The 13,074-nt window shown below is 40.7% G+C and overlaps 2 protein-coding genes across 2 annotated transcripts; one reads left to right on the forward strand and one right to left on the reverse strand.

The window, feature by feature from the left end:
• Positions 1 to 429: 429 nt before the first annotated feature.
• LOC9642909 (protein transport protein Sec23A) lies at positions 430 to 3,140 on the reverse strand. Its single transcript, XM_024660787.1, has 2 exons — positions 2,226 to 3,140; positions 430 to 2,170 (listed from the first exon to the last, which is right to left on the reverse strand). The coding sequence occupies exons 1-2, from the start codon at positions 3,012 to 3,014 to the stop codon at positions 509 to 511; spliced, it is 2,451 nt and encodes an 816-aa protein (XP_024516555.1). The 5' UTR covers positions 3,015 to 3,140; the 3' UTR covers positions 430 to 508.
• Positions 3,141 to 3,162: 22 nt separating this feature from the next.
• Positions 3,163 to 4,611, forward strand: LOC9642910 (clathrin light chain 2). The gene is made up of 4 exons (XM_002986846.2): positions 3,163 to 3,285; positions 3,363 to 3,850; positions 3,919 to 4,072; positions 4,132 to 4,611. The coding sequence occupies exons 2-4, from the start codon at positions 3,363 to 3,365 to the stop codon at positions 4,483 to 4,485; spliced, it is 996 nt and encodes a 331-aa protein (XP_002986892.2). The 5' UTR covers positions 3,163 to 3,285; the 3' UTR covers positions 4,486 to 4,611.
• Positions 4,612 to 13,074: the final 8,463 nt, after the last annotated feature.

Raw genomic sequence — 13,074 nt, forward strand, 5'->3', positions numbered from 1 at the left:
TTTGACTGGATTTTAACACCTTTGTGTTAACTTTAAGTTTTATCAAATTATTTACTGAACATCATTAATGAATCTATGAAATCATTAATTATGTTTTTTTTACTGTATAATGATATAATTGATGCCTTTAGAAATGTATAAAATTTGTATGCTTGTTATTACCTTTCATAATAAATATTTTGAATCAAAGTACATTTCTTTATTTTCTAGAGAAATTGTAATCAGGGCAGGGAAACTCTTTTTGTGTGTTGTGGATAATCAAATTATTTATTTAGATCTAAATAATACATACAAAGATATATATATATATATATATATATATATACAAATGAAATGAGTGTTCCATTTGCTGAGCTGATGACATATCGTCCATGGAATTTGCCTTTGCTTCAAACTCTACTACAACTTCCCAATACTTACAAAGCAGTATATTACTTCCCACGCCCAGCCTTTATAAAAGAAAAAGAGATTCAGGAAAAAGAATATCCAGGGTTTAAAAATTAACAAGCTAGGATTGAACGGCCAGGCGCTGGAGATGCTCGATAAAAACTTGCAAGCTCACGTCGTCCGTAAATATCACCTCCACATTACCATAGGCGTTGGAGTTGTGAGTGACTGACGGATTGAGCTTGGCGAGGAGGAACCTGGCCTGGCTGCCGTGCTGGTCGCATTCCACCAGCCTGGGAACCGGGACCCTGTCCTCCATCACCGCTCTGGCATCGTTCACCGGAGCTTCCAGCAGCGCCTTGAAGCTCTCGTACGCCGGATCGTTGTGGTAGCCGAGCTTCCTCCACTGGGCGATGGTGGAGCCGTAGTGGACGACCACGTAGAAGTAGGAGTCGAAGAGGAGGATTCTCTCCGGAGTGATGGAGCTCACGTCCAGCAGCACCGGGACTGGAGGACCCTCGAACGAGTACGAGAAGAGCGTCGGCTGGATCATGATGAGCGATCCCACCACCCCTTCCCGGTTGAGCATGAGCCGGAAGAAGGCCGTCTCGTCGGGGCTGTTGTTAAACACGGACAGGAACTGCGAGCGCCGGAGGTGGTACATGAACTGCGGGTAAAGCGAGAAGTTGGACGAGAGCCGGAAGGATTGAGCGTCCTCCTTCGTGTAGTCGCCGAACTTGGAGGCCACCCGTATCAAGTTCTTGTCCAGCCACCGGACGATGTCGAAAGTCTCTTCGTTCTCCGTCTTGTGGGCCGCGTACTTTGCCATCACCGCCGCCGCTGCCTCCTGATCAAACGCCGCCTTTGCGTCTTGTTCTTGAGAGGCCTCGATCCATCTGCGAGAAGCCGTCGTCACTCTCAGCCTGGTCTCCCCGTTTCCGTGCTGGTACTGAGTCGCAAACTGGATGAAGAATGGATTCCCTGGTGTGATGCTGGACGAGTTCTGCGCCACCACCTCGAAGAAGACGGCGATGGAGGTCTTGCTGTTTAGAGTGCACAGCTTCCAGGCACTGGTTCCACCTATGCCAAGCTCAGTCTCGCTCACCGAAGTGGATTTCCTCTTCAAGCTCGAGCACGGGCCGATGGCGCCATTTATCTTCACCTCGCGAGTGGTCGTAACTTCAAAGGTGCCATTGAAGCACATCTTGAGCTTTCCTTCCTCGTCCTTCTCGAACAGCTTCCTCAGTGACTTCTTGAATTGCTCCGAGTCGAAAGTCTCGGCCAGGACCATCAAGCCTCCCGTGCTCTGCACCGCGGACTTTGCCTCGGCACAGCCAACCTGGTCCAGCGAGCACGCAAAGATGTCGAGGACGTGGCTGTTCTCCACCAAAGCCTGGCCGATCTGGTTGTAAAACTTGCACGACTTCTTGTAGTGAACAGCATTGTCGTTGACAAGATCCTGGTGCGTCCGGATGCTCTTGCTCCGGTCGGTCTCCACCACTATCCCCGGCCCGATCGTCACGGGACCCGAGACGAAGAGCATGATCCGGGAGCCGACGTTGGCAGCGCATCCTTCCATGAGCCCCGCGGCCACGGCCAAAGCAGCGCCTGTAGCTCGTCGAGGTCGGTGGCCGGCCTGGACGTTGAAAGCATTCGGTTGGAGCTCGTCGATAGCACTGTTGATCTCGAAGTCACACTCGGACGCCGGCAGCAAGAAACGATTTGGAGAGCCTTGTCTTGCCATGCGACCACCTTTGGAAGAGAATCCTAGCAGCTCTTGTATCTGCGATGAAAGAAAAACCAGTTAGAACAAAAGGAAGAGAATGAGAGAACTTTACCCGCTGGCTCGTCAGCTCTCTATCGCCGGGAAAAACTAGAGCTTTCGAGTAGCCCGAGTGGCTAAGAACATGAACATTCACCATCGTCCCAAAGCTGATCAATCCAACTCGAGAGCTCTCGGGGATCATCGCTAGCAGATGCTGGAGCTCCAACTTTAGAGCCTGCAAATCCTCCAACTCCACGCAAGTGTCCACCACGAAGAGGAAGCACGGGGCATTGGAAGGAACAGGCGGGCCGCTCAAACTCAAGTCCTGGAACGATGCCGGCAAAGTTTTATGAGCTCCTGGAAAAGATCCCTGCGGCTGAGCTCCATATCCATACCCCGCGTGTCCAGCGGCTGGGTTGTGTCCCGGAGGATAAATCTGAGCTCCCGGTGGTGCCTGGATCGCCGGAGCCTGCGACGAGAATCCACTCCCAACGCTTGGAAAGCCACCGAATCCCTTCTGTGGGATCACATACTCGACCGTGCTGTAAGTCGGGTAGAGCTCCGCCGGGAGATTGCTCTCGCTCACACCGGCATAGTTTCCAGGGAAATAGTTTCGCTGGAGGCAAAACGGGCATCCCCAGATCCTAGCAGTGTAATCCACGTTGCAGTAGGGATTGAGCACTGCCTGGCACTTACATCGCACTGGCTGGTAGGGAAGAACTGGAAGATCCGGCAGTGGCATCAAGACGTTGGCCATGATCCCAAATGGCACCACCATGCGAGCGGCATCGATCCGGGACGTCGGCCACGCGTTCCACACCCAGCGGAGGCCCTCTGTCGCCTCGATCTCGTTGAAATCCATCCCCGATCGCTGATTCCTGCCTGTGAGCTGCTGGATCGGGACGAATTGCGGCGCGCGGGATCACAGCATTCGCCGCGCGTTACCTAGTGGAATGCTCCGTCCTCTCAAGAACCCTAGACTGCCCAAAATCAACGGCCACGATTGGAAGATCTACCTAGTTTTCATTTTAAGAAAAAAAACGGGTGAGGGTTTTTTCTAGGGTTCTTAGATCCGATCCAGAGGGCGCCAGTGGACGCTAGCGCGATCCAGCTCCAATCCCGCAAGGCGCAAGGTATGCAAGCTTGGATCTTCCCTAGAAATGCGTAGTTTTGCCAGGGCGAGGATTCTTTCTCACTCTTTGGTCTCTAGATGGAGGATTTTGAGAACTACCAGGGACACGAATCACACTCTGATCCATCCAAGCCCTTCGACGATGGCTACTCGGGCTACGATCCGCGCATTAACTCGGCCAGATTCGACGACTCCTTCCGGATGCCCTCTTACTCGGACGAGCATTTCCCTCCTGTGGAGGAATCCAAGGACGATGTCTACGACAACCTGGGCGATGCGTCGCCTGGATACGAGCCCCCGAGCTTTGAGAATGGGGTCCATGGAGTGAGCATGGACTCTCCCTCCAATGCGTTTGGTGATTCCTTTTCCGAGCACCAGGATTTCGGTTCCAGGGGGAATTTCTCTCCGGCCGCCAGCGATTTGAACGGGCAGAGCTTCCCAGCTGCCGAGGAGGGCTACGAGTTTATGGAGGCTCCGGTGTTTGGGTCTGGAAACAATGGCTCTGTTCTTCCTCCACCCGAGGAGATGGAACCGGAAGAAGGATTTTTGCTCCGAGAGTGGAAGAGGTAAGTGCTGGTCTCTTCGATCGAGTTTGGCTTTGTTCTTACGTGTTTTTTTTTTCGTATCTTGGCAGGCAGAACGCTGAGAAGCTGGCCGAGAAGGAACGCCTGGAGAAAGAGCGACTGACTATGATCATGGACGACGCCGACGCTTACAAGGACGAGTTCCTGGCCAAGAGGCACTCCCACTGCGAAGCCCAGAAGAACAACAACCGCGACAAAGAGAAGGTAAGCAAGAAAAAAGAAAAATCACTCTTTGCTCTTGCTAAAGCGTGGGATCGCCACAGGTTTTCCTGGCCGGCCAGGAGCACTTCCACAAGACCGCCGACAAGCACTACTGGAAGGCAGTGTCGGAGCTCATCCCCGCGGAGATCCCGACAATCGAGACCAAGCGCAACAAAGACCGGAACAAAGTCACGGTGATCTTCAACCAGGGGCCCAAGCCAGGCAAGGCCACGGATCTGTCGAGGATGCGCCAGATCCTCCTCAAGCTCAAGCACAATCCTCCGGCTCACATGAAGACCGCCCCGCCGCCGCCACCGCCCAAGGCCGCCGAGGGAGGAGACAAAGCCAAGGAAGCCGAGAACAAAGCTCCGCCAGCGGCATCGCCACCTCCTCCCGTGGTGGAGGCCGCCGCTTGATCGCCATCGCTTCTCTTTTCTTGGAACTAGCAGTGTTCTTACAAGCTCTTAGCTTGTGTAAAGATGATCTCTCATTGGTTTATATCTAAACGATAGCTTGCTACAAATCAAACCAAAGTTTCTTCATGTTCTTACTGATCAACTTCTCTGGATTCTTTGTTCTCATTGATAAGTCAAGCCAGTCAACGTTCGTCTTGGATTTTAGGGCCTACGTGGCAGATTCAGCTGAAACCGGTAGTTACTGGATGAAAGTTTTCGGCTGACTATCCTTACCTGGAGCGCGCATCAAACCAACTGTCTAGAGACCCTCTTTCTCTTCTCTCTAGTTCTTCTTTCACCCTCGATTCCTCTCTTTTTCCTCAAATTTCCACTTGGTGGTCAATCGAAAAGAAGCAAGAGATTACCGGGATGGGAACGCGAGGCTCCTGGAAACCGTGAGTATAGCATGCCTGCGCCCGCATTCCGCCCCGACCGGATAGGAGAAGGCTACAAACCGGCCTCGTACTACAAGCGCTCAAACATCCTGCGAAGGTTTTGCCACCAGAAGAAGCGTAAGGAAGTCGACCCACACTACCAGCAGTACTACCAGGGCCGCCTCCTCACCGACGTCACCGAGGTCCTCAAGCCCAGCTTACCGGGTAGCCCCTTCAAAGACCCGGTCTTCTTCCCGCACCACTGCACCGACGTTACTCAGATCTACGAGAACGCCGGCAAGCTTACCAAGCGCCCCGCCACCGCGCCCGACGTTAGCCACGGCGTGAAGAACTCGGACGTCACCGAGACCAACCGGATCATACCTCCGGGCCACCTTGGCAAAGACCCACACAAGATCCGGCTGCCATACTTTGGGATACGTACGTCGTCCGTCACGGACCCGTCGAGATACATAGACACGTCAGGTTTGCCGCTGCTAAGCTGGTGGGAGAACCGCCCAAACTCGAGGATGCCTGCGAGGCCACAGACGGCCCCGGCGGTGGTGTATCCCCAGCATATGAATCCAGTGGTGTTGCAGAAGCACATACTGGAGAGGAGACCGTATCGGCGGAGCGAGTTCGTGGCGGAGAAGCGGCGGCTCTACAGTGCATCGAAGCCACCATCCTTGGCTGCCTCCATGCCGAGATCGGATCATCAGGCTGGGAAGAACAGCAATGGCGAGTTACTGACGTCTCGGTCGCAGCTCAACTCGGCGAGGAGTAACGTGTCGAGCATGACGGAGAAGACGTCGTCGGCGAGGTCGGACAAGCCCCCGGCGTCGGCAAGATCGTCCGCGAAGTCCCAAGCGTCGTCGGTGGCGCAGCACTCGACCAAGTCCCAGATGTCTGGAACTGGAACTAACAAGTCGGACAAGACCAAGGTTTCCGGGAGCTGTGGATTGAAAGATCTCGAGGTGGGCAGCTCCAAGAGATCCGAGGGAGCTCGATCCAACCCGCCAGTAGCACCAGCAGCGACAGCAAATTCGGAGAAAACTCCGCCTTCCAAGCCGCCATCGTCGAGAGCGACCAAGTCTTCCTCGTCTGGAAAGCCGCCAAAGCCACCGCCGCCATCGTCGTCATCTTTGGTGAATCCTCGCAACTCGCTGCCGGGATTTCCATCGCTCACGGCGGAGGCGCTCGAGAAGCTGGGGCCCGAAAAGATGGACAGGGTCACCAAGTGGGCGGGAGAGCTCCAGACTTGGGCGATACCGGACCATCGATCAAGGCCTCCAAAGCCAGTTTATTATGAAAGGGATCACGGGAGGAAGAGGACCGACGTGACCGATAACTATGTCTGGTAGAGGAATTAGATATGATTTTATTTCTTACTTCAGTCAATAATGAAATTATCATTTCAATCAATAGTTTAATAAAATCATTCTCAAACAATGTGAAGCCAAACAAACTAATACGTAAACTTTATAAGTGTTGGATTGCTTGCAAGCATTTTCAACTAAGAAATGTATTAAAAACTTTTGAAGATGACAAAACTTATTGTTATAAATTTCTTTAAAAACAATCATGGACAACTTTCATTTTCTTTTATGAATTTGAGAACTATAACAAAAAAAATAAAATTCCAACAAAGGTGATATTTTTTATTCTTACCAGTATATCATTCTTTAATTAGTTTTTAATTTTTAGAAAACCAAGTGCAAGGATTATTCTAAGACATTTGATATTATTATCATTAAAAAATGAAGTGCTGATTATTTTAAAAAGATAAGTCAATTCAAAATAGTGAGGTAAACCTTAATGACGTACTCATAATTATTTCAAAACATGGGCTAGATTTTAGAAAATTTAAGAATTTCATATAATTTTATAATAATATGGTTTCAATGATGGTAAGAAGAAAAATATAGATATAGATGATGAGATATTTAGACTATATTGAGAAAAATAAATTATTAAGAAATTGTAAAAATATATAATTATGTGTTATAAAAATAATTTACTATATTATATAGAATGCTTTAGTTTTTTTATATTTCTAATATGATAATGATGTATTTATTAATTTAAATATAAATGTTTTTTGTAGTTTTTCAAAAGATCTTATTTATACATATAAGTCGTTTTTATTTGTATTAATAAATATTTATATACTATCCTCCACCTTGTTCCTACCCCAAATGTATAAAAAACCAAAAAGAATAACTTGAAAGATAATTGATAAATTTAAATATAGACGGAAAATGGCCCATGAACAAGAATGCACCCCTTTTTTTAATTTCAAGTCCAATTTCAAGTCCAAATTCATGAAGTTATACAAACACTATATAACACTATATGATGTGCTAATAGTTAAAACTATTTGTTCTTGAAGAAATTTTTTTATAAAGAGCTCTTTGGAAATTTTCTACTAATTAAAAATTTAATATCTAATAATAAGATCCTTTGTAACACCATCCAATAAACAAGTCCATCACTATTAAATCATCATCAAAGTAAGAAAAGTATTAGTAATTTTTGGCTAAATCTATAAACATTCAGTAATTGCAATGCAACCAACAACCATTCTTTAACTCACTTTTATAAACTAAAACTTAGTCATATACTTATCTAACAATAAAGTAACACTCTAGGTACAACATATAAAATATAAATAAAATTATTTAAATTCAATTGAACTATCATTGCTCACTAATATATCTAACCAATAGCTTTGAGTATGACTAAAAAACTTATGAAGTAGTGGTCATAACTTGTATAAAGTTTAACTCATTTTTAAAGTGTAACTTATCAGCAAATAGAACACTACAAAAAAAAGTTATAATAGTCACTTGTAAATGACTAAATTTTCCATTTTACTTTAGTCACTTAATTATACCTATAACTACTTAAAAAAATCTCACTCACATTCCCAACTTGGGGACATGTTAACCCCATGAATGGCATTTATGCCACTTAGTCTTTGCACTTGATTCAAGTGTTTCACATGTTCAATCCCACAATAAACACCCAAAGGTACAATTGATATCTTAGCCCGTTATGTTAAAGTTATGTCCAAGGATGGTCCAAATTTGAGTTGAGCTCTATTCAACTCAAATCAATGCTAATTAACATAGTTAACCATAATTTTTATAAGAAAATGTTATATTAGAAAAATGTTATTCCTTGGTGAACTTAAAATTCATGAATTTAATTGTCAATGGTTCAGAAAAATTTCTATTTTTTGAATCTTTCTAATGCAACTTATACAATAAATACTGATTAAGTAGTTTCTAGAATTAAAAGTTCATTTGAACCCATCGAAATTTTTGGGTCCCAAATAAATATGGGAATATTGAAGTTTGCATGAATCTAAAATTTCTATTATATATTTCAACATTTTGACATTTGAACATTTTATCAGAAATGAATAATTTGAAACATTAATTCACTCATTCATCTTTAGGGTTTTACAGAGATGGAAGCAAGGAATACAAAAAATTGTGAATAGTTTTAGCATACAAAAATGTGAGAATGTTAATTTTGTTTCACTAGCACAATCTTCATATTACACTTTTTATTTTTATTATCCATCTGAGAATGTGAAAACTACTGTCACTATTGATAAAAATGTTGTAGTTACTTCCAAAATGACAATTCTGAAAAAAAAATGGACAGTATAGCGGAAAGCACTAATAAATCCACTCCATAAAGTTTTCTATAGTTTTGTAAACCACTAAAATATTATAAAGAAAAGTAAGTTTTTTATATATATCCTATTTCTCTTGATATGTTATAATGCTGGCAGCTGCCTTAATGCTAATCTAGCTTTCATCACAGCCATTCATTGTGGATGCAATAAATCTCATATGTCCATTTCTTTTTGCAATTATTTACTAACAATCTACAATTTTTACTCTATCCTAGATTTGATCAAGTACAAAGTCCTTTTGAGTTATAACTTAATAATAAAGGTGTGCTCTAATATGACTATGCCATAATATGGAAATAATGTCACAATCACATGTGTTGAATTGATTGTAGTATGAAATTATGAATGAAAATTATGTGTTTTATTGCACATCATATAATCTTGTTATGAAATATAAGATTCTTAAAATCGTAAGATGTTATTTTGAAAGAAATATGATAGATAATATACTATAGGTGATAGATGGTAGTACACAAATGGAATATATTTAAATAAGTTTAGAAGAATGTGATGATTTCTAGCTTTAATGAAGTATTGAAAATATATATAATATTTAATTTTTTTCTCAATAGTTGATCAATGATAGATCCTAGAATAAAATCATTCCTATCTTTCACATTAGACACATGCTTGAGGTGATATTTCTTTCCATTCTGCCGAAAGTTACTCTATATAATAACTTTGAGCATGTTTTTGAATTCAATGTATACAAACTTTTAATATTGTACAACATAGTCCTTTCTACTTCACATAGAACTTATTATAACAATGTTATTTGATGGTAAATCCTAGAATAAAATCACCCTTACTTTTCATATAATGGTATATTAGTAATGGCACTTATTTGAGATGATATTTCTTTTCATTCTAATTCTAAATACTCTGCTAACTTTGAGCATGTTTTTGAATCCAATATAAGGATTGGAAGACAATATAGAATTTTATTATTATATAACAACAGTCTTTTTACTTTCCCTTATACTTCTAACAGATCTTATTATAGAAGTTTAGACTTCCAAAATTTAAAGATAATAAAAAGTTTTCTTTTGCATTACCAAAATCACCCACCATTTTCTTTTTCCCAAAGTCTTGTTTTAGAAAGTTTTCTTTACTAATATTTTGATCTTTCTCTCAATTTTATTTCATTGGAGGTTATGATTCACAACACTAGTGTAGTTGAATGATTAGAGTTTCTTCTTTCAAGTGTGGGTGAAGGTGGATAGCATTGGGATTTACAGCATATTGGCATTTCCTAACTAAACTGGTTCTATTATAATTTTCCCCCTACTATCCTTTTGGAACTCACCAAAACCCTTAGAGTCTGGGAGACGATCGCTTTGGGCTTTCAACCTTGGACTTAAACTTGGACTCGAACTTGAACTCAGACTCGACTCAGTCTTAGACTCAAACTCAGTCTTGGTCTTGGTCTTGGTCTTGGTCTCGATCTCAATCTCAGTCTCAGTCTTAGTCTCCATTTAGGATTCGACCTTGGGCTCCATCTTGGACTCCATCTTGAACTCTTTCTTGGAATCCATCTTGGACTCTTTCTTGGACACTATTTCGGACTCCATCTCAGATTTCTTCTTGGACTTGGTTTTGACATTTTTATATGTCACAACACTTGCCATATACCAATCTTTCTTATGTCCCTTTCTAGATACTCATTCATCAATCCCTTCGTGCTCCTTCCTCAAGCACTTCATTTGGGGTTCCATTCCCACTCTTAACTTTCCAAGTTAAAGCTTTTGGTCTAAACATGTTACATTTATTAGACTTCGCTTTGACCACTACCATATGGCACCCTTTTAGCTCCATTTTGAAGCTTAGGCATTTATGTTTCACATCAACTTTCTAAGAAAGAGTAACAACCACTTTTTTACTCTTAACACCAGACTTTATCTAATTCAATTGCATTAGCTTAATAAAACAATATCCCTTTTAAGCTATTATCTACTAAAGTTCAAGTCAACCAAAGCCAACTCTAAACCCTCAGCTAAAGCATACAACCACCAAGACTAAGTCAAGAATAATGATAGGTTACTACTCTCTTAGAGTCTAATCTATACAATTTACCACCAAACACAACACTATAAAAAAAAAGCACAAGGGTTATCTTTTTAAATAAGAGCAACAATCACTTTTTTACTTTAACTCTAGACATTATCTAATTCAATTTTATTAGACTCAAAAGTTAACATCCCTTTCCATCCACATCATACAAATTACCAACTAAAGTTCAAATTAACTGAAGTCAACTTTAACCCTTTCACTAATTTATAAAAATAGAATGATTTTCAAACAAAATAATCAATAGATCAACCATTGGAAACATATAAGAAAAATTCTAGAAAATTTTCCATCCTAGAGAAAGGACATTCAATTCAAATATGCAAATTCTTAAGACCCATCCAACTTCCTCCTACCTATAGATTCACTTCAACACAAATTTTTATGATCTAATAAAACTCTTAAGTGCTTAATAACATGCTTATATATATATTTTTATATCACACTAACACTCTTTTTCAATCATCTTCAAAATCTAATATAAAGCCAAAATACTAATTAAAAAAATGATATGAGAAATCAAATTTTAAGGAAAATTCCTCATTAGTCAAAATAATAATGCTACTTCCACTAACACAAATGTCAATTTCATAATTACACACCTTTCCATCCAATAATTTACTTCAAGTCTCGATAGATTTATTAACCATGCCTCAATTTTGAAAGGCAGGTGGTTTGTTTTTCTTGAAGAGCTAGGACTTAAAGTGCCATTTATATTGAAAGGTTTAAACTTGAAATCACACTTCCTTTGCAAGTATAAAATTGATTTAACTATCAAAGTCAAGCTATCTATCAAAGTGCCAATATATGTTAACTTTGCTGTTTTTTCCAAGTGTTGAAGATGAGTTGATAGTTCACATCCTCCATTGATGGAGATGATAGTGATAAAAATATTAGCATGTCTAAAGTTGTAAGCTTTAGACATGTTCTTTCAGCTTCCTTAATATCATTTTGGCACTTGAATCCACATTCACACTCCATAGTATTAGATGGGATCACCATAATAGCAGTCTATAGTTTTATAGCTTCACTATAAAGTTGATGATAGAAAGTAAAAAAAAGGTTTAAATATTAAACCAAAAATAAGAACAGAAAAAGCTCTTATCTATTAGATCCACATCTATGTCTAAAATGGCTTTTCACCCTGATTGGAAAGTTTAAGGCTTTCACCTTAAACTTATTTGGATCACAACCAATGATCACATAGAATGAAACTTTAAGTTCAAGCCATTCTTACAACTTATGGAAGATTTTTTAAATATATAGTAGTATCAAAAAGTTTGCTAGCTTATAAGCTTCACACACTCATGGATAGTCTCGTGTTGTGTTGGTATTGCACTCCAAGACATATTGATGTTTAAACCCAACATCATGTTCATAACTTAGGGCATCCTTGTTCTCCAGAATGATCTTCCAAAAATTTCGAAAGTGTGCAACTCCAACTCCAAATTTAACTCCTAGAAACTGTGATTTCAAAATGTTGATTATGCCTACTATAACTAAAGAGATGCCTAAGATTTTAATCTCCTTGTATCAAAACCTTTTTTTCAAAGTGTTCAGCTCAAGTAGCACATTGGTGAGAACATGAAATAGAAACTATACCTCCAATCTTTTAAACATTGCAAGCATCTCATGTTTCACTTGTCTCCTACAATCTTAACAAAACTAGCATTATAGCAACAATCTATATTAGCACCTTTCTTTGAAAAAACCATCATACATTGTGTATGCGAAGCAAGTTAAGCTTTTCATTTTATAGATCTTTAAGTTGACTAATTGAAACCCCCATTGAAAGAGAAATTCTAGAGCATTTAAAAGTGATAAATGCTCAAGAATAACAAAGGGTGATAGCTTTAATACAAATTCCCTATAATGTTGCCTACAAGAAAGATTCATTAAAGAGATTTTTAGCTGATTGTGCCTTCTTTCAATTCATAGGAACTCTAAATATACCCTAGCAAAAGGGATATTTGGTAGGTGAATCAATAGATAACATATTAAAACATCACTTGATTGTCTATATAAAATTCCTTCTAAATAGAGAGTCTATGACTAGACATTTAAAGTTGTGTCAAGAACATTGTTTAAAGTAGTGATTTAGTGCTTAAAAGAAAAAAATTTAACATTTCAAGAGATTGCTATAGATGGTTGGCTATAGAATAGTTTTAGTTACTCACTTAAAAGAGCAAGCACCTCATTTGATCCTTGTTTATTATATTGCTTACAAGAAAACATTAGTGGCAAACAACTTATTCAATTTATTTCAAATCTTCAAGAGGCTTGAAGACTTGGCAAGGAAAATTGGTGGCTGAGTTAGATGATCTTCATAGAGATGATGATTGCTTAAGTTAATATTATATTTAATTATCTTAATTAATTTTTATTTTTAAAGATTTTGAGGGT

This window comes from Selaginella moellendorffii, unplaced genomic scaffold (assembly GCF_000143415.4).
Source record: "Selaginella moellendorffii unplaced genomic scaffold, v1.0 SELMOscaffold_77, whole genome shotgun sequence".
Lineage (NCBI taxonomy): Eukaryota > Viridiplantae > Streptophyta > Lycopodiopsida > Selaginellales > Selaginellaceae > Selaginella > Selaginella moellendorffii.

What these genes read in the sequence shown, in the direction of transcription:
- LOC9642909 (XM_024660787.1), bottom strand. Translation starts at nt 3,014, where the DNA reads ATGGATTTCAACGAGATCGAGGCGACAGAGGGCCTCCGCTGGGTGTGG. An exon ending in GAGAGCTGACGAGCCAGCGG is followed by an intron (nt 2,171 to 2,225) that starts GTAAAGTTCTCT and finishes CTTTCATCGCAG; the next exon opens with ATACAAGAGCTGCTAGGATT.
- LOC9642910 (XM_002986846.2), top strand. Translation starts at nt 3,363, where the DNA reads ATGGAGGATTTTGAGAACTACCAGGGACACGAATCACACTCTGATCCA. An exon ending in TTGCTCCGAGAGTGGAAGAG is followed by an intron (nt 3,851 to 3,918) that starts GTAAGTGCTGGT and finishes GTATCTTGGCAG; the next exon opens with GCAGAACGCTGAGAAGCTGG. An exon ending in ACAACCGCGACAAAGAGAAG is followed by an intron (nt 4,073 to 4,131) that starts GTAAGCAAGAAA and finishes GGATCGCCACAG; the next exon opens with GTTTTCCTGGCCGGCCAGGA.